The sequence below is a fragment of the Mangifera indica genome, unplaced genomic scaffold (genome assembly GCF_011075055.1).
Source record: "Mangifera indica cultivar Alphonso unplaced genomic scaffold, CATAS_Mindica_2.1 Un_0045, whole genome shotgun sequence".
NCBI classification, from domain to species: domain Eukaryota; kingdom Viridiplantae; phylum Streptophyta; class Magnoliopsida; order Sapindales; family Anacardiaceae; genus Mangifera; species Mangifera indica.
The window spans coordinates 204,789-232,209 of record NW_025401137.1 but is presented as its reverse complement, the minus strand read 5'-3'; the positions used below and the strand labels follow the sequence as shown (position 1 = coordinate 232,209).

At 32.3% G+C, this 27,421-nt stretch overlaps 4 protein-coding genes and 1 non-coding gene across 6 annotated transcripts; 1 reads left to right on the top strand and 4 right to left on the bottom strand.

The window, feature by feature from the left end:
• Positions 1-910: 910 nt before the first annotated feature.
• On the bottom strand, positions 911-983 carry TRNAR-CCG. Its single transcript has one exon. It is a non-coding gene; the product is annotated as a tRNA-Arg (tRNA).
• Positions 984-2,046: 1,063 nt separating this feature from the next.
• Positions 2,047-7,364, bottom strand: LOC123206672 (thiosulfate/3-mercaptopyruvate sulfurtransferase 2-like; the record flags this gene model as incomplete). The annotated part of the gene is given in 12 exon segments (XM_044623873.1): positions 2,047-2,126; positions 2,265-2,332; positions 2,492-2,555; positions 3,304-3,385; positions 3,602-3,660; positions 4,481-4,540; positions 4,779-4,941; positions 5,032-5,156; positions 5,715-5,777; positions 6,054-6,113; positions 6,296-6,487; positions 7,108-7,364. Coding segments are annotated over 12 exon segments (1,109 nt in total), but the record flags the coding sequence as incomplete, so codon positions are not given.
• Positions 7,365-12,437: 5,073 nt separating this feature from the next.
• On the bottom strand, positions 12,438-13,598 carry LOC123206674 (transcription termination factor MTERF9, chloroplastic-like). Its single transcript, XM_044623874.1, has one exon. It carries the CDS (start codon positions 13,596-13,598, stop codon positions 12,438-12,440), a length of 1,161 nt encoding a protein of 386 aa, XP_044479809.1.
• Positions 13,599-16,755: 3,157 nt separating this feature from the next.
• On the bottom strand, positions 16,756-21,820 carry LOC123206671 (DEAD-box ATP-dependent RNA helicase 10-like). The gene is made up of 13 exons (XM_044623872.1): positions 21,540-21,820; positions 21,297-21,438; positions 21,121-21,190; positions 20,428-20,490; positions 20,073-20,147; positions 19,431-19,550; positions 18,825-18,866; positions 18,612-18,686; positions 17,827-17,973; positions 17,598-17,735; positions 17,390-17,501; positions 17,220-17,308; positions 16,756-17,058 (listed from the first exon to the last, which is right to left on the bottom strand). Exons 1-13 carry the CDS (start codon positions 21,673-21,675, stop codon positions 16,945-16,947), a joined length of 1,323 nt encoding a protein of 440 aa, XP_044479807.1. The 5' UTR covers positions 21,676-21,820; the 3' UTR covers positions 16,756-16,944.
• Positions 21,821-22,500: 680 nt separating this feature from the next.
• On the top strand, positions 22,501-27,283 carry LOC123206677 (proteasome subunit alpha type-2-A). 2 transcript variants are annotated; one of them, XM_044623876.1, is made up of 12 exons: positions 22,501-22,648; positions 22,783-22,841; positions 22,929-23,005; positions 23,129-23,193; positions 23,560-23,606; positions 24,310-24,385; positions 24,654-24,721; positions 25,027-25,096; positions 25,403-25,488; positions 25,934-25,996; positions 26,764-26,829; positions 26,941-27,283. In XM_044623876.1, exons 2-12 carry the CDS (start codon positions 22,801-22,803, stop codon positions 27,056-27,058), a joined length of 777 nt encoding a protein of 258 aa, XP_044479811.1. In that variant the 5' UTR covers positions 22,501-22,648; positions 22,783-22,800; the 3' UTR covers positions 27,059-27,283. The 2 variants fall into 2 exon arrangements, with proteins under 2 accessions (XP_044479811.1, XP_044479812.1); XM_044623877.1 differs by having other exon boundaries at positions 22,502-22,648; positions 27,041-27,283.
• Positions 27,284-27,421: the final 138 nt, after the last annotated feature.

The window sequence follows — 27,421 nt, the reverse complement described above, 5'->3', positions numbered from 1 at the left end:
TTTTTTATTTTTGGTAATAAAACATTATTTTAATCAAACACATTTTTGTAATAATTTTTCATTTTTGGAGATAAATTTATCTTTTTGGTAATTTTCATTTTTGGTAATAAATCTATGCTTGTGTTTTCATTTTTGGTAATAAATATATTTTTGTAGTAATTTTTATTTTTGGTAATAAATATATTTTTGTGGTAATTTTTCATTTTTGATAATAAATCTATTTTTATTGTAATTTGGTAATAAATCTATTTTGTGGTAATTTTTTTATTTTTAATAATAAAACATTACCTTAACTAAATGCACATTTTTGATAATTTTTTTTTTTGGTAATAAATCTCTCTTTGTGATATTTAAATTTTTATTTTTGGTAATAAAATGTTATCTTAACCAAATGTATATTTGTAATAATTTTTTATTTTTAGTAATCAATTTATCTTTGTGATAATTTTTCATTTTTTTTTGGTAATAAAACTATTTTATGGTAATTTGTTATTTGATAATAAACATTATCTTATCCAAATGCATATTTTTGATAATTTTTTATGTTTGGTAATAAAATATTACCTTAACCAAATGCATATTTTAGTAATTTTTGTTTTTGATAATAAATCTATCTTTGTGATAATTTTTTATTAAAAAGCTATTTTGTAGTAATTATTTTATTTTTAGTAATAAAATATTACCTTAACCGAGCACATTTTTTTAGTAAATTTTTTATTTTTGATAATAAATTTATTAATTTTTCATTTTTAGTAATAAAATTATTTTGTAATAATTTTTACAATAATTTATCTCTATTTTTGGTATAATTTTTATTTTTAGTAATAAACATTAATAAGCTTTTATGAGTTTCAATTTTTTTTAAATTTTTATACCGAATGACCAATTCACCCAACGGAGTTGCAAAAAGCGATCGCGATGGGACTCGAACCCACAATCTCCCGCTCCGGAGGCGAGCGCCTTATCCATTAGGCCACGCGATCCTCTCAGTGCGATCCTTTTTCTCTAATACATATTCAATATATCAAACTTTAAATGGCATCTTCAGTTTATTAAATTATTGGTCCAGAAATTCGCCGGTCAGAAAAAAAAAAAAAAGGGTTTTTAAAGGGTTTTCTATATTTTATTTGAACTTGAGATTTTATATTATTTCAATTAAACACCACCTGGATAGATAGAAATATACCATTGCATGTTGATGTACGCATGCACAGAAGTAGACTTAGTTTGAGAATGAGTTGAATATAAGCCTATTTTAGATACACAAATAAATATATATACTTGTATGTGTTATCACGTAATTAATATTATTTTATTTTAATTAAAATTATTAACATATGATAATATATATAAAATGTATACTCATTTATGTATTCAAAATTGATACAAATAATTTTATTATATGAAAAAATAACCCTTAACTAAGACAATGACTTATTATTCCAAAATTTCAAATTTCTTAATAATAAATTTGACAATCTCAGTTCATAATTACTATAAAGTATTTGATAATAGTTTTCAGCCAATTTCACTTCTAATGACATGCATAGTTGAGAGTTCACTCTTAGTAAAATCAAGTTGGAGACAAATTTTAGGTATGATATAACGAATGATTAAAAAACAGTACATTTGTAAAAATGACTATAAAATTCGGATACAACATGTACATACAAATTTAATACAATTTATTGTGAATAATATATTTTAAAAAATAAGATGAAATAAAGGAAGCCAAATCATCAAAACTTTCATTCCAAATATAGCAATAGTATTTTAACAATAATAAAATATTTGCTTAGAGTTATTGACTATGCTTTCTCCAAAGAAATAAAGGTTCACATATTACTTATTTCTAATAAACACTCCCCACATGCATCCTCTTTGAGAATTCAACACCAATGTTTTTAACCATGGGGTTCACACTTTCATATTAAACACCAAAAATAAAATCACAACTCAACATTTTACAAAACTGCGTCATCGTTGCAATCTGTGTATAAGATTTTGGTTGCAGACTATGGTTAATTTCATGAACATGCGTTGACTGGTGTGTCTTCGTGACCTCCCCATTCAGTCCATGATCCATCATAGACTGCGACATCAGACTTCCCAAGTCTGTGCAAACCCTGCAAAACAAGACCACACATCAATTAAATCATCTGGACTGGTAATGTAATGTAAATGTCTACCAGCAGTTCTTTTCTATAGCTCACGAAAAGGAAAAAAAAAAAGCTCTGGAGTTTGTGAAAGGCTTGGAAGAATACCAATGCAAGAATGCATGCAGTTATGCCAGTGCCACATGAGGCTACAACAGGTTTGTCCGGTGAAATGCCTGCAGAAAAAATGTGCAATTAGATAACTGAATATATTGTTAACCGTCCATTAGTTAACTTACTAAAATGTTTACACTTACAGATCTGGCTATATGAAAAGAAATACGTGAAATTGTAACAAATCAGGGCGAAAAAGTAAAGATAAAAGTCCACCATACCTTCTTGCGCAAATCGCTTCTTTAGCTCATCTGCTGGTAACAGCATCTGAGAAGCATCCAACATCTGCAAAGAATACAAAGAGGTAGATTAACAAAGTGCCTTTCTTTTTTTTTTTTAATCATTTAGCAGTTTTTATCATGCTTTCAGAACATCAAGAAAATAAAAGACCAGGACACACATCATAACTCAAAAGTAAGCTAGTACTAGTGTTTTAAAACCTAGACCAGACTGGTCCAACCAAGCACTAGTGGTCAATTTAATCTGTGTCATGACTAGAAATCATTTTAGCCGCCGGACCAGATTGACTTAGGGCTGAATCGTGTTGGGTCAGTCAAACCGGTCCGACCGTCATGCAATCATGTTGGTGTCTGCTACGCTATTAGTTCTTTTTTATTATTGCAATCGGTTTTAATTTAATTTAATTATCTAAAAAGCCTCATTTATTACATACCTAATTACAAAAGACGGGAATGGAACCTTCGATTTAAGACTAGACACAACTGCTGTTGGGCCAAAACATTTATTTTTCAATATTATACAATAAATATATCCAATTAACATATTTCAAAATTTTAATTACATCTGACGGATGTCACCGGTCCGCATGGCTGGTCAGACCAGTTGACCCACAGATTGGCCCTTTGACTGAGTCAAGACCTTATCTAGATCTAAAACTATTGGCCAATACCACATACTAACAATTTATCAAGGTACAAATGCTCACTTATTAACTCAAGTCCTACTTGTGCTTTTTAATGAGGTCAACAAACATAAATAAACAAGTATCATGTGAAATTTAATCATGTTTTACCTGCGGGAAAGGAATACACTTGCTTCCAGGGACATGACCACCTCTTATTCCTCTACGAGGTTCAGGTGCAGCACCATCAAACCTGCACAAGTAAAAAACCTACATCAGAAATATTAAAAGAGAAAAAAAAAAAGAAAGAGTGAAAGATCGATATTTCTTTAGCAAGATAAGGACAAGAGAACAACAAAACACATGCATTCTATAGACTTTTGCTTATGGTGTATATATTTTGATTTCAAGGAAAAGTAATCACATAAGGCAAAAATTAGCACAACTGATCATATAAGAACATAATTACCTGGCCTTTGAACGGGCATCTACATGTTGGTAAGCTTTTTCCTCAATATTTCCTTTAACCTGGAGAATAAAAGAAGTAAAAAGTATCTTAGAATTGTATTCAAGTTTGTGATCTCACCTCAGCTTAGAGCCATTTAGCTTTTGCCTAGCTAGACACTTGGAGTCTGCATGCTTCTTTTAGTATTGGTTTTGAGTCTATGTGACTTTTCTTGGGGTATGCCCCTCGTATCCAATACTATATTTTTTGTTCTATTTAATTCTTAATTTTTCAAAAATAAAAGTATTCAAGTTTGAACTATATCATGCAGAAAGACTTATTTCCCTAGAAAATCAGTTATGTCACACTTATTCGGACCAGAGACCACCACAAAGAGATCAAAAAGTATAAAAAAAGAAAATACTGACTTAACACTAACAGAATTAACCAACATAATACTTGCAACTTCTGACTACCTTAAATACTTATTCATAGAAAGGCTAATGAATAGAAATTGCGTATCAACTATAATTCACAGAGTAGTTTAACCGATTACCATTACCGTAAGCGAACAGCTAAAATTTGGTGAAACAGGATTTCAGGCCATCATTTAATGCTAAGTTTCTAACCACAACCGCTTTGAAGAAAGAATTCATTACATGCCTTTACGACTCAGGTTAATACACCGATCATCTAAATCTTAACTCAGATTAGATTTCTGATCATTTGTTTAATAGAAGTTTATTAACAATGATTGAATCGAACAGATTTATCACAAGTCAATAAGGCTGTCATTAACCAATTGAGTGAACATATATCATGTTAACAGTGTTAAGAATAAAAATATTGATTTTCATGGTTTACAAATTAAAATAACATTGAAAAGAATAAATGCAATTGAACCTGCTCAAGTGACCAGACAAGATGTGGCTGAAACTTTGTCTCGAATGTGACTGGCCCAACCTGCAGTACAGAGGAACAGGAGATTGGAACCACTCCCAATAAGGATACAAAAGAAAAGGAGAAAAAAATCATGAAATGAATCTACTTAATGTAATGTACACTAAACCATACGATGTATTTCCCGACATAAAATAAGCATATTTAAAGTTTTACATAGAAAGAATGATCCAAGGTTTGACAATTAGTCTAACACATCAACAGCCACGCTAGAACAACTAACTTGACATTATGAACTTACTACATGTCCCTGATATACTTTCTCTATTGCCTCGCTAGCAGCACTAGCTTTCAAAATAGCATCACCACAAGCACTTGATTCGACATCAAATCCTGAAGCACGCCATCTTGGAAGGCCTCCATCTAACACCCAGATTCTGTCATGCCCAAAGACTCGGAACATCCTTCCATTTTATTAAAAATAAATAAATCTGATTAGTTCATTCCACAAAGCCATAACCATGTAGAGAGTTTCACCACAGCATGCAACTCACCACCAGACACGAGCTGCACTAAAAAGTCCCTTCCCATCATAAACAACCACCCCATCCTTATTCTGGATGCCAAGAGCAGAAGCAGCAGCAGCAAAAGCTTCCTCTGATGGCAACATGTGTGGCAACTGATACAAGTCATCAATCTTTAGTTGTAAATATTGCAAGAAAGAACAAGCCAATATGATATAAAGTACAGTGCTTTTATGAATTGAAATGCACAATGTAGACCCAAAATTTTCCTTTTTCAATTTTACTAGATAGATATCACCTTAAAATATTAAAAGCAAAATTTATGCATATCCTCTTAGAGAAACATGTAGAGTTGAAATCAATTGTTAGATTAATTAACTTGACAAAAAATCATGAAAGAAATTCTTTAGTAAGCAAGATATCAGAGAATGTGATTGGCCAAAAAAAGGAAGGGAGGAGAAGTGACTTGGTTCTTTTTAAGAGCCCAAAAAAGAAAAAACAAAAAAGAAAACTTCATGATTCACATTGTGCACGTCAGAGTAAAAAGCTCAGCTTTACCATTCAAGAAATTAAAATAAAATATCGCAGAAGGGAAAAAAAAATGATATTACAAATAACAGGCACATTTTTAATATTAAATCTTTCATAGATTAACCATCTACCAGGTGTAGGTTATGTTAGCAACAAACAATAGTATTAACAAGGGCACTTACATTAGAATTTTGATCCGCTATTCCATCCACATCAAAGAATAGGGCACCAGGAATATGAGCCATCTGTTTTAGGGAATTGGGGGATTGAGAATGTTAGCTAATCCAAATACATATGAGTTCAAACACCCAAAAAGTCCAAAAGAATGTGAAAATTGCACAAGTTGCAGTATTCAAGTGTGAAAATTGCACAAGGTGCAGTATTCAAGATGCACATTCTCAAGAGCAATTATATAACAAAGATTCATTGAGAATTTGAATGGAAAATCCATATGCGCAATTATGAGCACTGTCTTAATGGTCAAATTCAAACAAGCTCAAGATCGAGTTGGAGGTCAGCACCTGATACTCTTGAATAGGATTTCTCTGATCATCTGGCATGTACCAAGATGCATCCAAAATCTGGTTAAAATACAATGAAAAAATATTTATTAAAGAAGCAATTTCCTAAATAATGATAAATTAATTTCCAAAAGTTAAACAAAAAAGTAAGCAAATATACTATATGATAGTCAATTTCAAATCATCTTCAGCTTCTAGAAATTATAAAATAAACCAATGAAAGAAAATGCTGATATAGCTACCTTCAAATCAGGTTCCCTGAGATTCGAATGTAGCCAATCAACAGAGACAACAGGTTCATTTGTGGACATGGCTAATGCTGAATAATAAGACCTTGTACCAACTACTGAGGAAGCCATAACACGAGGTGTTTCGATAGACGATGTCTTGTCTGGTGTATATTTGGGGCCATGCTGTGAGTAATACAGTCTCTTCTGCACAAGTGAAAAACAGAATAATATAAGTATTTAAATAGGGTAAACTTAACAAGCCATGAGAGTGCTCTGCCATTATCCCTATGAAGTAGAGAATTTTCAATAACTGGAGCTAAGAATACTGTGCTGAGCTCATCACCGTGGATTCTTTAAAGAAAGTTAATTCTTTTCACAGCAATTTTTTTTTTTTTTTAAAGAATTAGCAGCAAAAGCATGGATTAAATTTGACTCTGTAAAGAACATAACTTTCAAAAAACTAAGGCTAAGAACACTTTGGTGAGCCCATGATCATCGATTCTTCAAAGAAAGTTAACTCGTTTCAGAATAAAAATAAGATTTTCTTTTTTTTTTCAATATTCTTTAAACACTCAACTGATGCAGAAGTCCTCATTAGACCAAAACCAGCAGTTCAAAGCTCTACTTCCCGAGCACAAGATAACGAAAATACACACAAACCCGATCACCCAAAATCGATCCTTTAAACAAAATCACCGTATAACCAAAATACATACAAAGCATAACCGATACAAACAAGCAAAAAAAAGAAGAAGAAAAGAAAAACGAAAACCCAGATAAGAACTGAAAACCTAAGACATACTAGATGGTATTTCGAGCCTTACATTGAGAAATGAAGTTAAAACTTGCGGCTTGGAGATTGACGAGTGAACAAGACGGTGAAGCAAGAGAGCTCTAGTGAAAAAAGCTGACGCCATTGACTCAGAAGACAGAAAGAAAGAAAAGGGTCCTTAGTTTGAGGGCTGTTCTGTGTTGGTGTCAGAACTCAGAATCTGAATTAAAATAAGCCAAAATTTTGCCCAGATGTTTGCGTTTGTTGAAAATTGCGGCTACCGTGGCCAATGCTAAAGAATTGCAGCCTTTATATACTGCGGATTTATGAAAGGATTTAGTTCTAGAATATCCAAGTACTAAATTATATTTTAATATTACAATAACGAGAATTATTAAAAAAGCTTTTTTTTTTTAGATTTTCAAAAACTAATCCACGTTAATATATTTTTTTTACTAATTTATTCAATTTTAATCATTAAACAATTAAATCACTCCACAGTTTGTTAAAATTTTATTATATTGGTATGAATTTTTTTGTATTATAGTTAAATATTTTAATTTTACCAAAAATTAAATTGGCCTTTTTTAATTTATTAAAGAGAGTTTTCAAATTGATGTATGATTTTAACTAAAGCGCGGGAAATATAGTTAAGAAAAATCGAGAAAAAAAAATGATTTTGTTTAAATGCATTAAATCAACTTTTTATATTATAGTTAATTGTCTTAATTCCACTAAAATTGACAACGACTCTTTTTCTACTTTGTTTAAAAGAATTTCCAAATTAAACATTAATTATATTTCCCGATATATTTTCATCAAAACTCAAATTAGTATGATACTAATTAAAGTGCGGGAAATATAGTTAAAAAATCGGGCAAGAGAAATGGAGAGACATTGCGACTTTCTTTAATTGTATGAGATCAACCTTTTGTATTATAGTTAAATGTCTTAATTCCACTAAAATTCAAAACAAACTATTTCTAGTTTGTTTAACGGAGTTTTAAAATTGAATATCGTTTTAATTTGTTTCCATATTGAACATTAATGATATTTCCAACAATTTTTTATCAAAACTCAATTAATATGATACTAACTAAAGCGCTGAAAATGTAGTTAAGAAAAAGCGAAAAGAGAAGTAAAGAAACATTTCGAACTTTATTTAATTGCATTAGATCAATTTTTTGTATTATAATTGGATGTCTTAATTCCATCAAAATTCAAAACAACCCATTTTTTAATTTGTTTAAGAAACTTTTCAATTTGAACATCAATTATATTTCCAACAAATTTTTATTCTCAAATTAATATGATACTAACTAAAGCGCAAAAAATGTAAATAAAAACCAAAAAGAAAAGTGGAAAAATATTACGGCTTTGCTTAAATGCATTTATGTTTAAAAAAAAAAAAAAAGTTAATGCAAATAGCACAATGCGAGTGAAACCAGGCAAGTAGATGTCTGCGAGTACAGTGAGATTGTAATAATTGGTTGGCTTAGTGAGTCAGCCCTGTAAAAAGGCCGATAATGAAAAATTAAAAAATAAAAAAAAGCATATATAAAATTATGCAATTTTCTTCCTAAATTCTCTCTTAATTCTCGTCATATTATTCTACCTTATGTACTGTATTTTTTTGGGAAATTAAAATGATTACCCCTTTTTTAGGGGTAATAAAAAATTTATCCAAAATTTAGGGGTTTAAAAAAATACCCATAAATTAAGGGGGTGTTTGATTTCAGTATTTAAAAATTATTTTGGTAATCTATCTTTTATTCCTTTGTTTGGTTTGTCAATAATAAAATATTATAATAATCTTCTATTACCAATAGTAATCTGATTACCACCTACACCTTAAGTATTTAAAGATTACCAAGATAATATTGATTTTATTATAATTATATTATTATTTATTAATTTTCTGAGACAAAAATAAATTTATTTTTAATTAATATGATAAATAATATAAAAAATAATTATATTCAAAAGCATTTAAGTAAAATAATTTACTAATAATATTTTATTACCTTTAACCAAACACAATAATTATTTATAATTACCAAATTTTATCAAATATAGTAATCATTTATACCCAGTAATCTTCTTAGTAATTTATCTTTAAGGAAATCTTTCTATTTTGGTGATAAAATATTACCCAAATCAAACGCCCCCTAAAGGATTTAAACAAAAATGTCCTAAATATCCTATAAAATACCAAAAATACCCTTCTTAATTAAATTACCCTTTTTTTAAAGGGTATAACAAAATTACCCCTAATTTTAGGGTTTAAAGAAAAATGGCCCAAAATAATACCAAAACTACATTTCTTTTATTTCTATATACACCATATATCTTCATTCTTTTTTAACATATCTGAGAGAGATTTCTAGAAAGAGAAAAGAAGTTTGTATTCAAGATTCCGAGTCAGAAGAGAAAAGTTTGTGATATCAAGATATTTATACATACTATTACTTCAATCATTATTATTTTATTAATAATGCAATTATATATGATGTTTTATATAATAAATTATAGTGTTATGTAAAAAGTGAAATAATGAAAATTACATAGGTTATGTTGTAAATATTATAGTAGTATAGGTGAAATGATATTTTACAATAAAAGATATTAGAAGATTATATTAGATAATATTAGAGGGTAAAATGATATTTTACAATGAAAGGTGTTAGAGATATGTTAGATAATATCTGAGGTAAAATGATATTTTAGAATATACGGGTAAAGTGATATTTTCACAAATTAATATCACATTAATCAAAATATATTAATAGTCACAATATATAATTGAATTATGGAATAGGTGCAATTATGCAATAGAAATCTATAAATAGTATTTTCAGTCATACTATTTATATTGAGTATATATTTTATTATAAAATTAATCTAAATGGCTATATATGCTTCAATTAGATATAGAGGGAAATGGATAAGAAGGGATGACATGTTATAAAATATGTTGGAAGTAATAAAAAATTGATTAAAATTTCAAAACACACGACATTCAAATAATTAATCCAAATGGTGAGCGACAAGTGTAATATAGATCGAAGGATATTTAACATTCAATTAAACATGAAACCAAAACATCTTGACGATGGCATTCCAGTAGAAATTTCGAATGATGAAGATGTTGAGGTTCTTAACGGTTTGTTTAATTTTTTCAAAGAATGTGTTCTAGTTTTTGTAACAACTACAATTAATGATGATAGTTATGAAGCTTAACAAGCAGATGAGAGTTTACAAGGTGATAAGTCGAGTAGTTATTCAGAAAATCAAACTATTGGTATAGAAGACATTCAAAATATCGGGATCAATCCGAAACAAGAATTTTCAGAGGAAGATTTTGTGTATATAAATTATGTTCATGTTGATGCATTATATCGTGCGGAAGAATTTCTTAGTGGCAACAAAGAAAAATTTTCAGAATTAAGTGAATTTGATGGAAAAGTTGTGAATGATATTCCAATTGAGGAATCAAAGGTTGAAGAGAAGATACACATTAATAAAAATATTGGAGATACAAGTAGTTTTCCAGAAACAAATTTTGATGGTGGGAATGTTCGTATTAATGCATTTCATTGGTTACCTCATTTTCCTGATTAGCCATCTATATCCAGAAGTATAAGAGTGTCAAGTGATAGTGATACTCCAAAAGTTGGTACATTATTTTCAAGTAAACAACATGTCATTGATGCAATATGTCAAGATGCTCTTCAGAGGGGATATCAGTTTACAGTGGATAGGTCAGACATGCGCAGATGGGTGGTTAAATGTGTTAACAAAGGATATAAGTGGCATGCACGGGCAATTAGGGTAGGAGAAAGTGATAGTTTTGAATTATGTCATTTTGATAGCCATCACACATGTTCTAGAGATCAAATATTACCTCATCATAGACAAGCAAACACCTTAGCTTTAGGACAAATGTTGAGGACTAAATTTATATTAGTTGATCGTGCTTATCAATCAAATGAGATCATTACGGATATCGTTGACCGATATAAAATTGATATATCATACACATAAGCATAAAGAGTGAGAAATTGGGCATTTCAATCATTAAGGGGCACACTAGAAAAGTTGTTGATGTTGCTGGCGGGCGAGAAATTGGGCATTTCAAATTTTGAATTGAAATGCATAAAAAGATGACAAAGATTGTTTTACTAACCTTTTTGTCCATTTTCGTTGCTAGAAAAGCCGCGAAAATCGCCTGAGAAAATTGATGGAGTCGACTACGCGAAAACGTGTATTTGGATTTACTATGTTCGTGTGTCTAACGGAGATAAGAGTCGTTTTTGTTGATTTTGATACGAGGGGCATTTTCATCTCTATACAAATTTAGGGCATTTTCGTTTAAAATTTAAATACGGGGGCAATTTCGTTTTGCCCCCTTAACTTTGAGGCAATTTAATTAATTTCCCTATTTTTTTCTTCCTAAAATTCTTCTTCTTCAACTGTTCCACATCATAATCTCACAAGACTTCAAATTTGATGATTTATTAATGTGAATTTACTATAAAAATGCATAATTTTATCTATATTTGGCAAACGGGCATGCTAGGCTGGGTCAAAACGAGTACAAGTAAAATGAGTCAATATATACAAATAATATTTTGAAAACCTATACCCGATCCGATGGATACAGATAAACCCTTGGATTACCTGTAATTATTGACTTATTAAGTTTAATATTTCATATTTTAGTTATTCAATAAAATTCAAAACAAAATTAATCAAATGTTTGCTAAAACTTGAAAGACAACAAAAATACTACCACAAAACTCCTGCAGTTTCATTAAAATGTCAATATAATTGTAGGATGGACGATGAAATGCAATTGAATAACCATCCGGACAGAGGAAAAATCTTAGAAAGATGACCAAAAACATAATTTGTTTAATTAACACCCAAATGGATGCTTTAATGGGTCCAACTATTGGAAAGATTGTTATTAAGCTTTTAAAGCCTTTATATTATAGTTCTAAGCTCACAGAAGAAAGAAATTAATGTGATATAAATGTTATTTATAGATGCTTTTATATTATGGGTAACCTGCAGGTATACAAGACCCACCTGTACAAACAAGTGTTATATAGATACAGGGTCTAAAAACTTGAAACTCATACCCCTTTTTTCGAGCAGGTACCCACAGGTAATACGAGTATCCCACCTATTTTGCTATGTCTAATTTTATCAAATAAATATGAACTTCTCTAAATCAAAACCATATCATTTCCACAAAAACATATTTCATGCCAAAAACCACTAACCACTATTCTGTGGTATACAAAAGAACTCTTTCATGGTTTATTGTGAAACAAATAAATTTGGCTGAATACAATCCAAATTAACATTGAAACAATATCAGAAAGGAAACCCTTTCCGCACAATCTTCTTAGAGTCTATTGCCAATCTCTTGGCACATTTTGCATTTCTATACACCTCCATCAACTGGTCAGCAACTTCTTGTGGGTGACAATTAACATACACTTTTAAGAACCTTTTTTCTGTCATTCTTATAGCTGTCAACATTGTAGCCTGACCTTTAATCTCCGGAGACAAACCCATGTCTTGAATTTTCCCAGCTAGAACATGTCTTGGTTTTAAGACAGATTCGAGGTTGAAAAACAACAAAAATGGATACTGAAGCACAACACTAGCAGGGAACTTCAATGTTCCCACAACAAAAGTCATGTTCCTTTGAACCTTATCAATTGACAAGGTTAATAATAGTGGAGACTTTCCAAAAAACCTCAAAATTTCATCCTCTAAGAAGCCAAACTTCTCAAAGTTTGATATCTTTTCTTGGATGGTTTCAATTTTTGAAATGGCAATAAGAGTAACCACATATTTATACATCTTGGCAGTTTTCGGAACGCCGGTTCTCCTAATGTAATCAATCTTTTGATCATCCAATGAAGTCCGAGGGATTAATGTAGGTCTGGAAATGAGCATAGGGATCAAGTCGTGAGTACTCAACCCCATCTGTTCATACAAACCAATAGTGGGCTTAATACTTTGGTGAAAATCGTAAGTCAACAAGGAGGGGTTCCTAACAATGGCTTTACAAAACACACTCTTGGAACCAAAAAACTTGGTGAAGTAACCAAACCGCTCATCGAAGCAACGGTTAAGACGAGAACTGAGGAACCGCGGGCGACAATTAATAATCTTGACAAGGTCAGAAGACTTCAACCCTAACCCACTTAGTATGTTGAGCTTGGATTGAAGCTGAACGGAGTCAGCTTCCCGAAGTGAAGGTCTCCTCGTGAAAATCTTTGAAACGTCATCATCACTGCAACCCCATTTCTTTAAAACTTCTACAGAGTTACTTGGGGTGAAATTTGGTTGGAGTTTTGGTGTTTCAGGTTCAGCTTGGCATTTCGTCGAACAGGTAGCGATCTTGGTAGTGCGATAGCATAAAGCAACCCCATTGGTGGCTTTTCTGGACAAACACAGCAAGTGGTGTTGTGAGCTGGATAAAAAGGTGCGCAATTTGAATAATGTGTGGAGTTTTGGTTCCATCTGGATGTTGCAAATCGGGTTGAAAGATTGTATTGAGTTCAGGCTAGGCTGCGGTTTAAGAAAATGAGCCAGCGCCCTCAAATTTTAAGCCATCCGGTTGGGTTGGGCCTCTTCAGTGAAGTGAAATAAAACATTCCAAGTTTCATGGGAACTTTCTTCCAATGACACGAACATTATTCATTATGCGGACTAATTTTAGTGACATTTTTAGTTAGTTTGAATGAATTTGTATTAACTATTTAATATTCATATCAAATTTAAATTAATCTATATTCAAACTCGATTGAGCTTGAATCAAACCCTAACTATCAAAATGTTATCCGAATTATCAATTTATTTTTATTAGATAATTTTAAAAATTGAAATATTTGCATGATGACATATTGGGTTTGATTTAATCCAAATGAACTCTAATGGTTTGATTACATATAGGGTCTATTCATGCATAAACATGTACCTATTAATCGGTATAAATATTTGATTTTAAATTAGATATAAAAGTAATTTTATTGTAATTTTATTATATTGAATTCAAGTTTTTTCCACTATTAATATCAACCTTTTCTATTACACTTAGTATAAACTAGTTCCACCAAAATTCAAATTGACCCTTTTTTCCTAACTTGGTAAAGTTTGTTATCAAATTGAAAATTAATGATATTTGCAATAAAATTTTATGAAAACTCAAATTAATATGATATAAACTAAAATGCAGGAAATGTAGTTAAGAGATGAGAAGAAGAGTGACAAGACGTTGTTATGACATTTATAAAATAGAGTAATTAGTTTAAAAAGTTATTATGGCTATGCAAAGAAAGGCTATCCGAATAGAATTTTGTGAGGGAAACTATGCAAGTAGAAATACGCGAGTGGAGAGAGATTGCGATAATTGGTTGGCTTGGTGAGCCAACTTATGGCATAAAAAGGGCTGGCTGGTAATGAAACGAAAAAGTTACATGTCTAAAATCCTTCAATCTTCTTCCTAAATTCTCTCTTGATTCTTGTCATATTCTTCTTCTCTCAATACTGTTTTTTTCCCCTCCTAAAATTCTTCTTCTTTAACCAGTCCACATCATAATCTCACATGACTTCCAATTTGATGATTTATTAATGTGAATTTACTATGCAAATGCAAAATTTTATCAAATAAACATGAGCTTTTCTAAATCAAAGCCATATCATTTCCAAAACAACAGAATCGATCCCAAAAACCACTATTCTGATTTCTGAGGTATGCAAAAGTACTCTTTCATGTGTTATTGTAAAACAAATAAATTTGGCTGAATACAATCGAAATCAACATTGAAACAATATCAGAAAGGAACCCCTTTCCGCACAATCTTCTTAGAGTCTACTGCCAATCTCTTGGCACATTTTGCATTTCTATACATCTCCATCAACTGGTCAGCAACTTCTTGTGGGTGACAATTAACATACACTTTTAAGAACCTTTTTTCTGTCATTCTTATAGCTCTCAACATTGTAGCCTGCTCTTTAATCTCCGGAGACAAACCCATGTCTTGAATTTTCTCAGCTAGAACATATCTTGGTTTCAAGATAGTTTCAAGGTTGAACAACAACAAAAACGGATACTGAAGCACAACACTTGCAGGGAACCTCAATGTTCCCACAACAAAAGTCATGTTCCTTTGAACCTTATCAATTGACAAGGTTAAAACTACTGGACACTTCCGAAAAAACTCAAAATTTCATCCTCTAAGAAACCAAACTTCTCAAAGTTTGATATCTTTTCTTGGATGGTTTCAATTTTTGAAATGGCAATGGCAGTAACCACGTATTTATACATCTTTGCAGTTTTCGTAATGCCTGCTCTCCTAATGTAATCGATCTTTTGATCATCCAATGAAGTACGAGGGATTAATGTAGGTCGCGAAATGAGCATAGGGATCAAGTCTTGAGTACTCAACCCCATTTGCTCATACAAACCGATAATGGGCTTAATACAATAGTGAAAATCATAAGTCAACAGTGAAGGGTTCCTAACAATGGCTTTACAAAACAAACTTTTTGAACCAAAAAACTTAGTGAAATAATCAAGTCGCTCATCGAAGCAGTGGTTAAGACAAGAGCTGAGGAATCGCGGGCGAATATTAATAATCTTGAGAAGGTCAGAAGAGTTCAACCCTAACCGACTTAGTATGTTGAGCTTGGATTGAAGCTGAACAGCATCAGCCTTCCGAAGTGAAGGCCTCCTCGTGAAAATCTTTGAAATGTCATCATCACTACGACCCCATTTCTTTAAAACTTCTACTGAGTCACTTGGGGTGAAATTTGGTTGGAATTGTGGTGCTTCAGGTTCAGCTTGGCATTTAGTCGAACAGGCAGCGATCCTGCTGGTGAAATAGAATAAACAGTTTGCATGAGTGGCTTTTATTGACAAAGAGAGCTTTTGTGAGGTGTATAAAAAGTTGCGCAATTTGAGAAATGTGTGGAGTTTTGGTTCCATGTGCTGTGGATGTTGCAAATTGGGTTGAAATTTTGTACTGAAACTGAATTGAGGCTTATGAGAATAACCCATTGCCCTCAAATTATATGCCATTCTGCTGGGTCTGGGCTTGAAGTGAAATTTAAAACATGTCATTACCTATGTTTAGAATTAACTTAACTTAAATCCAATCCCAGTTATCAAAAGATCAACGAGATTACTAGCAATTTTTTTATTATATAATTGTAAGGAATTGAAATGTTTTCATGGGTAATTATAAGGTTAGATTCATTCCGAATTAAACTTGAAAATAACTAATTAAATATCAATTTGAATTTAAAAGACTTAACTCAATATCGATAAACTAAAGTTTTTTTAACTCAAACTCGACTTAATTTATAAAATCAAAGTTTGAACCCGACTTAGAAATAACTTTACTTCGAATTTGATTTGAATCAAACTTAAATTCAAATATTTTAAATCGATTCAAACTCAACTCTTTCATGAAAACAAATTCAATCAATTCAAACTCAAACTTGGCTTGACTATTTGAACAACAAGCCAAACTCAAGCTATCTGGGATCAACTTTAGGAGTTGCCGAAAGAGAAGAATATGCTTCAATAAATAAAACCATAATACTGTGTTACATATAAATATGATAGATTGATTATAAAATATTAATTATTCAATGTCGAGAACCACTAGCTATATGAAAGAATAAAATGTCTATTGGAATAATGTAAAAACAAGAACCATAAGCTACAAAATTGCAATCATTCAAGAAAAAAACTAGAAGGATTTCTTCCCTCACAGATACTATAGTGATAAGTTATTTTTTTAATTTTATACAAAATCTGGATCAAATTACCAAGTATCACACATGCAAAGAAACCCTAATCTTATCTCCTCTTATTCTTGGACAGTTTCTTGTTGAGTCCGAGAGTTCTTTCGACATCATCATCTTCATCTCCTCCACCCCTTCTTCTCTTCTTGCCTCCAGATTCTTTGATTGTCTACAGAGGATTGATTAAAGTGAATAACCACGACGTTAACTATGATATTGATACAGATATAACAAAACAAAAGTTGGACACATATAATGAACATTTTTACTTTGGTAAAAATCATTATCAATGCTCTTTTTGGGATAAGGCAAATGAAAACAGTTTAATACCATGATGGATAATCTTTTGGCTTCCATGACACGCTCCAACAATAGTAGGACTTCCTCTTCTTGAGCAGGAAACTCAGGTAACTTTTTGCCTGAAACAAGATAAAATGTTAAGAGTGTTGGAAACGCTCATTGATAACACTTCTGAGCAAAGGAAATAATGTAGAACCTACCAATAAGCTTCTCTATCTGTATATACCATTCCAACTCATACTGATTCACTAGTGAGATTGCAACACCAGATCGTCCTGCACGTGCAGTTCTTCCCACTCGATGGATGTAATCCTGAAGCAAATAAGAATATTCAGAACTAAAATCATCACACCTATATAAATATAATAACCCTCTACTTGTCACATTAGTGCATATAGGAAATCTGACCTTAGAGTTTGTTGGGATATCATAATTGATAACCATGTCAACAGAAGGAATATCAAGCCCTCTACTTGCCACATCAGTGCAAATAAGAATATTGCACTCTCCAGCCTTAAACTTATTCAAGGCACCAAGTCTTTTTGACTGTCACATTTGTTCAATTGACAAAGTAAGAAAAATAGTAAGCAACAATAAAATAAAAGATGACAACAGAAGTCACTAGGACTAAATATACCTGGCTCATCTGGCCACTAATTGGGATGGCTCTTTGACCGAGATTTCTAAGCATCAAAGCTAAAAAGCGAGTTGCATCACATGTTCGAGTGAAAACCATCGTTGAAGATCCTGGCATGTCAGTCAGGATATATACAAGATAGCAATCCTGCAAGTACAGGTAAATAAAAATAAATGCAAGTTAGATGTCATGCATCAGCAGCATAGGAAAGCATGTAATGAATAAGAGCAGATCCTGACTTCTGATTGATGAAAATATGGTTGCAAAGTTCACATAAAATTCTTAAAATATATGTTTGAATATGTTCAACAATATCATGAACTCTATTTTCTTATACAACTGCAGTGGTAAGCAAAAGTAAAGTTCAAAGCTTCTATGGTTTCCATATCTCAAATGCAAACCATTATAGACAAAAATATCACCCCTTGATAAATCTGAACCTCAAATACAGTAGTCCATAAGAGTTTTCTCCAGGGCAGAGCATGGCTTAAAGTAACAGAACTGAAATGACCTTGCACATTTTTAAAGAAAAATTCTCAAATCTTTTCAACAGTGAAATGTATTCAAGGAAGATTAGCATAAACATTGCACGCATTGGGGTTACAAAGATCGAAAAACTGTCTCATTAAAGCGCAGTTCAGTCAAATTTCATATTAAAAACCTTGAGAGGAATAAAGAAAACTTCAACTAGTTAATACTAGCAGTACTAGCATATAAAAGGTTCTACACTCGATTTTTGCCTTTCACACATTTTTAACAAGCATAATGCAAAGAAGAGGACAAACCTTGTATTTAGCAGGAATAAAGCGGTACTGCTGCTTTAGTGTGTCAACAGTGGAATATTTAGATGATGCTTCAATCTGAATAAATTAAAGAAGAGACAGCTGTTAAATATCAATAAAAGAACTATTAAGGATGAATACACTTCAAGGAGTTTTCTTCTTTTTCAGGCAAAAGACATTATATGATATGATGTGCCAGCGTATTATAATCATTACCTTTACAGGATTCTTCAAACAAGCTCTCTGGAGCTTTCTCACCTGCAAGTTTGATAGTACAAATTAATAAAACATAAGAGTTATAGCACTAACTACAACTTTGAACATGAGAGAAAAGATTTTTTTAATAGGTTTTCTGTTGATTAAAGATTTTTTAATAAAAATTACAAATTGGATCATCTTGATTTTAGGAACATTAAGCTCATTAAGAAAAGAAAAGATATAGACATTTATGTAGCCCAGTATGTTCTTGGGCTTTAACAAATGAAATATTGAAACATTGCTCCCTTACTTTCATTTTCCTCTATTGTTAATTAGAATTACCAATTGGATCATCTTGGTTTTTGGAACATTAATCTCATTAAGTAAAGAAAGGATAGACATTTATTAAACCTAGTATGTTCTTGGGATTTGACAAATGAATTGATCCCTTATTTCATTTCCTCTTTCATTCACTCTAACTGTTCTTTAAACCCTTTTTTACCCCAATTCTTGGTGCAATATTAGGTTTCAAAGTCAGTAATTAAATAAATCCAAATCGTAATTCAATCAAATCACAAATCACAATCAAATCAAACTAGGAATGAGAACTTAAAGTGTATATACCTTCTTGGTCATTGTGGCGGAAAATAAGTATGTTCTCCTTGAGTGAGGAATTACATTCAAAATTTCATCAATTGATTTTTCAAATTCCTCATTTAGTAGTCTGTCTGCCTCATCTAGAACCTGCAACATGCACACAATAAACATCAGGCATAAGATAAGTCGTTATACTGAAAGCAAATGAAGTTTGGTCACATAGATGTAATACTTTAGACTTTTAGTCAGGTCAAAACCGCCTAAAATTGTGCATGCTCATTAAAAATTTGCATCTGACAGTTGTATGTAACCACAGCACACGGATATACATACAAATATTTGCACACCATACACACTGTCAGTCTTCTACTCCTCTGTTTCTAATGAAAACAAGAGTATATATTGTCTCATGTATTCTAACACAATCTAACCTTGGTAATTTCATCTTCAAATTACTTACATCAATAAAACCAAGAAAATGCCCAAAAGAAAAGTTATCCAGAGTGAGATAAGTTACTTTGATACTTAAGGACCGTACAAATGTAATCACTTTGCATTACTCTTTTTGAAAAGTTTTAAAGCCTCAAAGGAATTTTTACCAGTTCTAAACATAAACTCTTTGATAAGCAATATGGTCTACATATGCATACACACATAAGAAAATCATACCAAATATTTCAATGTGGCCAGCGAAAAACCTTTGGTGTTTGTTAGATGATCCATAAGGCGTCCGGGCGTAGCAACCTACAAAAAGGAAGAAAAAATGGATTAAACTATTGCATCAATGAACTAAAGATAAAGTTCCATAAAAAATTTCACACTTTACTGAATTAAGCAAGGCCTGCCAAAAACATTTAGACTAATATACATAACCAATTTTTATACCAACATCTAACATATAAGAGCAGAAGCAAAAGATTCAAACAAAATCTAACCTCCTATATTGATGCCCTAGCACATCAGTTATGAGAATCTAAGAAATTATTAACAAAACAATAATCGTATGAGTGTAAGGAACACTCACAACAATGTGCGGCCGCTTTCCAAGGGCAAGGGTCTGTTGCATCATGTCTACCCCTCCAACAAGCTGCACAAAATTGTTTAAGGTCAGACAATAACAAAATCAATAGGTGCAAATACAGAAAAGAAAAATGCATGGAAAACAAGAGAATCCCTCTCCTAAAACACTGTAGGATCAAAATGTAAGTCACAGAACAAGTTCAATGCCACTTATAAAATTGAATCTATCAATATAGCACTATAATTCACAGTATAATCTCACAAAATGCTTCAAGCAGACGTTTAGTGCAGCTTGCCAAAATAAAAATGCAATTTTCCAATTAAAGATGAAAAATTAACACAGCATATAGATAGCCACAATGTTTCAAACCAAGATCTAGTGGGCACAAGATTATTTTTTTTATACCACATAGTGGTGGTGATCAGTATACAGAAACCACAAGGCTAAACCCACCAATATATGCAGCATGTTTACCAAGAAAGGGTAATAGTACAAACATCTCTTACTAAATTATTAATACAAACTGATATAACAACATTTGATTGTGTGATTTTGAAGGGACAGAAAAAGTAAACAATCATATCACCTAATTACATGCAGCCACATTAATTTATATAAGTAAATAAGATAATAAAATTTGTTTGTACATGTAGTTTTACACACCAGAGAACAAAAGAATGCATTCAGAAAACTTACCACTGCACATCTAAGGCTAATTCCAGATCCTAAAGCTTCAAACTGCTCAGCTATCTGAATTGCAAGCTCCCTGCGAATGATAGAAAGCGAATCACTTAACCTACGTTCACTAATGAATTAAACTAGATACAAGGTCTCATTTTTCTCTTAGTCAAATTAACAATCAGGGTTCGAACCTTGTTGGAGAGAGCACACAAGCAAAAAACGCGGGAACTGTGCGTTGATTCTCAGCGATATCTAAAAGTGCTTGCAGTATGGGAAGCGCAAACGCTCCAGTTTTACCAGACCCAGTTTGCGCAAGCCCAATCAAATCTTTACCTGCAGTTTTATTATTATAAAATTAAAATTTACTAATTAGGGGAAAAATATAAATTTGGCTCAAAAGGGAGAATCTGGTGATAGACAAAAGCAAAGCGAACCTTCAAGAGCATGAGGTATAGCTTCAGCTTGAATCTTAGAAGGGTTTTTCCACCCTAAATTATCGCAGGCTTCGACCAGTTCATTGCGCAATCCTAATTCTTTAAAGCTCTTTACTTCCTCCGTCTCTTCTGCCATTTTAATCAATAAAGAAAGGAAATAAGCTTACGGACTTCTGATGAACTGCTCCTACTGCTGTGGCGGCGCGTGAATTAGAATCGCGTGTTCTTGAGCCTGCTCTCTGAGTTGCTCCTTACAATTAGGGCTTTAGAAGGATTTTGCCAAGGAGGGAAATACTTCTTAAATACAGATGTTAGGGTCAGAAAAGTAAACGTACTATAATACCCTTGAAAATTTGAAGTAACATGAATCTTTAAATATGTTATTTAAATACTTTGTATAACATGAATGTACAAATAAAGTGATATATTATCATATGATTAGATAATTTTAAATTAAATTTACATATAATGACCCATAAGTATCCACGATTTTTATGTATTGATAAATCATAAATCCCATAACATCAAACTTATTTTCAGGTTCACTGTCAAAATTAGGGTTATAATTTCATTTATCTTTATGTTTATTTATATATAAATGTAAAGTTAAGTAAATCTAAACCTAAATAAAAATTAATTTGAGTTTGACTCGAATTTAAAACAATTATTATAAAGATTAAGTTTAATTTAAATAAAAAATAACCTATTTAAAATCGAGACCGACTTATTTAACTGAAGAAGTAACAAAAAAAAAAAAAAGAATCGTTGACAAAATAATCTCCAATGCGATGACATTGATGAGGTGACACCGGTGAGCTGAAATGCTTTTAACTCGAACTTGACTTATTTTCGTAGAATAGGGATCTAATCCTGATCCGGCTCGGATCCCATCCACTAGTACACAAATGCAGGGTTATTGTTGTCTTTGCATGCTATTTTATGACTACTTTTAGAAGAATAACTGAAACTGCCTAATTTTGAACTAACCCAAAGCATAGGGCTACTTTTGAAAAAGCCCAAATTCTCAGTGTCCCCCTCTTCAAGAAACCTGAAAGTATAGCAGAAGAACAAAGCAAGCAAACCAAAACCTGCTTTCGATCTCGAAGAAGGTGAGATAACGAGTCCGGCTGAAAAGGCGGTCGTTTCAGTCCCTTGTTGACTTCATTTACTTGGAATAGCATTTAATCTTATGAAATTGTATCCAGAATGTACTGTTTTAATTTTTTTGTATGTTTATTTTCAGGTTCCTTTGATTTGAAACATGGGCGACAGTCAGTATTCGTTTTCTCTAACTACTTTCAGGTGGTCTGGCTTACATTTTCTTAAAGTTTATAAATTTAATGTAAAGCTGTTTAATTTACAATGATTTGCGATGCTGTGATTGTGTAGTCCTTCTGGGAAGCTTGTTCAGATTGAGCATGCCCTGACGGCTGTTGGATCCGGCCAAACATCTTTAGGAATCAAAGGTAAATTTTTTTTTATGTGTTGACTAAGAGATTGGATTTTTAGTTATTGGTAATCGTAATCGGTGATTTTTGAAAATTTTTTACTGTTTCCAATGCTTTGGGCTGGTGGGTTTGTGATTGCAGCTGCTAATGGAGTTGTCATTGCCACTGAGAAGAAACTACCTTCTATTTTGGTTGATGAAACCTCTGTGAGTATTTTTCAAAAATAATTATTATTCCATATTCTGTTTTGGTATTATTGTGGTACTTTTGTGGCAATGGTATTGGGGTAGCCTTACATGCTAAAATGGTAGCGGTTGGTAATTACAATTTTTTTATGTTTACTAAAACGATGTTTATGATTCATATTTTGTTACTACTCTCTGTTGAATGATGGTAATAAGATTTTACATGATACCATAATGGTGTTGTAAGTTGCCAAAATATATTTCTGGTTATGATACTGGAACTTATGTTACTGTAGCATTATACATCTTTCATTTATATATGATGACATATAGGGTGTTTTTAGTTTATATTGTGTTATCATTTTATATTGTTTTTTTAAATTGCAGGTTCAAAAGATTCAGACCTTAACTCCTAACATTGGCGTTGTTTACAGGTGTTGTTTCTTCTGCATGTTAAGACGCGTAATAATTTCTAATGTTAACAATAGAATTGTGTTTGGTCATTTATTAAGAGTACTCTTTACTGATAGAACTATAGTTTCTTCATGTATTTTATTTCACTCTCAGTTTTCATTGCAAAATAGTTTTATTATGGGATGGTCTATTACTTAATTCATCCCTTTCATTAGTTATTTACATTCATCTTGAAATTATAATGGAAGATCGTGATTTTTTGTTTACCCTCGGGTATATGATTTATTTGATAATCTTGATTTGTCTGGGAAAGGCCTCTTGCGTTTTAGTTTTTGGTTGTTGGGTTAATTAGCTCTGTAATAGGCTTTGGCATGAGAGGTAGGAGCAAGCAAATGCTAATTTTTTATTGTTGGTAGTTACAGATGGTAAGTATATTCTTCATTGTGATTTAGTTTGATGTGTACTGTGAGAAACTTGGTTTAAACCATAGATTCCAGATTTGACTAAGATTTTGCTTTTGAATTGCTCTTTCTGCACAAATATGGCAGAACCCTTATTAATACAATTTTAATGGCTGCCTGAAAGGACTTGAAGTCTTCATTTTTCGGATAACAAATTCGGCCTGTTATTGTTGTCCTCTGATATCTTATAATCTGTTATTTTTTCCCCTTAGCCTTTTGAATTTGTCTTATTAATTTTTTTCTTTTCATATTTTGTATATAGTGGCATGGGTCCAGATTTTCGAGTTCTAGTTCGAAAAAGTAGGAAGCAGGCGGAGCAATATCACCGATTATATAAAGTAACACTCAACTTCCTTTTTCTTACCCCCATTGCTTTAGCACATCTTCCATCGGTCCTCCTTTTTCCTATTCATTTATCATTGCTCTTTTTAGGTTTGGATATGCATACATCTTCCATCTTTTGTAGTTATTATATTTTTCCCTGGTCACTTGGCTAACATGCTAAGATCTCTCTTCAATCACTTCATAGAACCGACCAGTCACTGAGTGTTGCTGTACTCGTTTATCACTCTGACTTGGATGTGTTCTGATGTTGGTTTTTCACAGGAGCCAATCCCTGTTACACAGCTTGTTAGGGAGACTGCTGCTGTTATGCAGGAGTTCACTCAATCAGGGTAACAAAAATTTCTTTATTACATGAGAATGTTTTCTTCAGCCAATCATTATACTTCAAGAAAGCAGACATATGCATGTTGTCAACCTATTTGGTGCTGATGCTTATCAGCTGGAATTCATTTCTCAAAGATAGAGAAAAACAAGATGATCTGGTTCTTTCAGTATATTGTTTGTGGGAGTGTGTATTGAAAGTAGTGGTGATGCACATTGGCTGATGACTTTGTGTATTGATTCTTTAGAGCTTTGACCACTAATATGACTATTTTTGTTTCTGAATACTGTTTTATTTGTTCCCTCCTACCAGTGGTGTTAGGCCTTTTGGAGTTTCATTGTTGGTTGCGGGATTCGATGACAAAGGTCCACAATTATATCAGGTAGTTTAGTTTCCTTGATCTGAAGCATGATCTGTTGCCCATGGAAGCTCCTTTATCACATTTATTATTTGTTCAGTACCTGCTGAAAATTATTGCTAAAAATTTTGCTATTAGTAGTGGTGGAGTATGTGATTGTTTGCTTCCTACTCAGAAAAAGTCTTGAGTGACTTAAGCTGGCATTTTATTTGAGATATGCACGGTTAAAAGAATTTTTCTTTAAAGTTTCTCTATCCACCGTCTTTTTTCACCATAGGAATCTCTGATACAAGGCCCTTACAAGTTTTAAATATGTCCATTTTGGTTTAGGTTGACCCATCAGGTTCATATTTCTCTTGGAAAGCTTCAGCCATGGGGAAAAATGTTTCTAATGCAAAGACATTTCTTGAGAAGAGGTGAGTGTAATTCTCAACACTGTTAGCTGGATTTCTCTAGTAGATCTTTCATTTGACCCATTTGTAAAGTGATATGATCTTGTTCAATTAACAAATTATTATCTTGATTTTGGGGATTATGCAGCATGTTATCTTTTTCTCTGTGTATGTTTCTCTTTGGTGGTGAAATCCCATAATTCTGATGACCTCTATGCATAACTGTCTCTCTTTGAGAAATTTTGGGGGCACTGCTATTGGAACACTAATTTTCTTTTCCCCATGATATAAGTTAGCATGCTTGATTACTTGTACCTCACTAAACTTCAAATTGCATTTTTGCATCTAAAATGGAAGGTAACTGTAAAAAAAAAAAATGGTATTATGCATCAAAATAGTTGTACAAAGTGAAATGATTCTAAGTGGATACTTGACATTGCTCCTAATTGTTTCTAGCATGTGGTTATAGGTATACAGAGGATATGGAACTTGATGATGCTGTTCACACAGCAATTTTGACATTGAAGGAAGGGTAGGCATCTAACTCTCTTGTTCTACATTATATGGAAAAACTTTCTTAGTAATAGGTATAAAAGTACTTCATGAATGGCAATCTCTCAGGATGATACACCTCTACCTGCAAATTAAACTCAACACAGCAGATAGCAATCCAAACACAGCTGAAAAATAAACCAAAAATAACGGAGTAGGAATTTGTTTGTTTTTGGTCCTGATACATTTACTTCCACTGCTAAACCAGAACAACACCAAGAGATGAACTGAAATAGAAATAAGGACAATTTCTGGCATTTCAAGGAGCCAGGCCTCCCCACTACTACCCTATTGTTTTTCCAGGATATCCCCCCTTCTCTCTCCTTTCCTTCTTAAATCCTTCCTCTTTGACTGATTTTCCTCCTCCACTCTCCTGCTGCCACATGGCCTCTTTACCTTTTCCATCCATCTTTCCAAAAACTGATACACCCACTATCATTGATCCTTTGCCATGAGCATTTTTCCTTCTCCCCCCATACATCTTGAGAGGCCTATCATAGGATTAGCTTAGATATTACCATTGAGGAAGTTAAGGGTGTATTGTCTTGACACTGATGTTTCTAAGTAATTGGAAGGTTGGCTCAACTATAACATATTGCTTAAAAAGATGAGCATTTGCAAAAAAAGAAAAAAGGGTTTTGTTATTTTGTGGTTCACATGTTTGTGCAATACAAAAATTTAAGAATGTGGGTTGCTTTTTCCTCTTCAATGTTTAAAACTGCTCTCATTTTCCTACATGTGTTACAGGTTTGAAGGCCAAATTTCTGGCAAAAACATTGAGATTGGCATAATTGGTGCTGACAAGAAATTCAGGCAAGTTTCCTTTTTCATGTTTCCTGTATAATTGATTGCTTGTTTAGTGGTATATTTCATTTTTTCAAACTTATTTTAACTTGTTTATCCTGGCTTATTGTATGTTTTCAGTTTATTTCCTGGTTTGAACGAAGCATTTCTTCAAACTCACAAACCCAGTAGTCTGCAAATACTTTCACCTGATCTTTTCACTGTGCCGGTCTTTTTGCAGAGTACTTACGCCAGCTGAAATTGATGATTACTTGGCCGAAGTGGAGTAAGTTGCATTTCATGTATTGAAGAAAGTGGCATTATTTCTCTGTGATCTTTCAATGGTTAGATTTTGTGAGAGATTGAATCTGGTAGACCAAAGTGCTGAGCAAGCACAAACTATAAATTTCAGTGACTGATAATGGAACTGTTTGTAATCAGAATGACAATGTACTGGGCTAAAAGTATTTCATATTTCTTTTTTTTTTTTTTTGTCTTTTGCACCGAAAACTAATTTCAAGGGATGGTATTGATCTAAGTTAGCTCAAGTTTGGCTTGATGTTAAGCTCAAACGAGACTGAGCCTCAACCTAAGTTCGGGTCAAGCTAACTTGATTTTGTTG

What these genes read in the sequence shown, in the direction of transcription:
- LOC123206674 (XM_044623874.1), bottom strand. Translation starts at nt 13,598, where the DNA reads ATGGAACCAAAACTCCACACATTATTCAAATTGCGCACCTTTTTATCC.
- LOC123206671 (XM_044623872.1), bottom strand. Translation starts at nt 21,675, where the DNA reads ATGGCAGAAGAGACGGAGGAAGTAAAGAGCTTTAAAGAATTAGGATTG. An exon ending in TTAGCCTTAGATGTGCAGTG is followed by an intron (nt 20,491 to 21,120) that starts GTAAGTTTTCTG and finishes AATTTTGTGCAG; the next exon opens with CTTGTTGGAGGGGTAGACAT. An exon ending in GTTTGAAGAATCCTGTAAAG is followed by an intron (nt 18,687 to 18,824) that starts GTAATGATTATA and finishes TAATTTATTCAG; the next exon opens with ATTGAAGCATCATCTAAATA.
- LOC123206677 (XM_044623876.1), top strand. Translation starts at nt 22,801, where the DNA reads ATGGGCGACAGTCAGTATTCGTTTTCTCTAACTACTTTCAG. An exon ending in AAGGTCCACAATTATATCAG is followed by an intron (nt 25,097 to 25,402) that starts GTAGTTTAGTTT and finishes ATTTTGGTTTAG; the next exon opens with GTTGACCCATCAGGTTCATA. An exon ending in AAGACATTTCTTGAGAAGAG is followed by an intron (nt 25,489 to 25,933) that starts GTGAGTGTAATT and finishes ATGTGGTTATAG; the next exon opens with GTATACAGAGGATATGGAAC.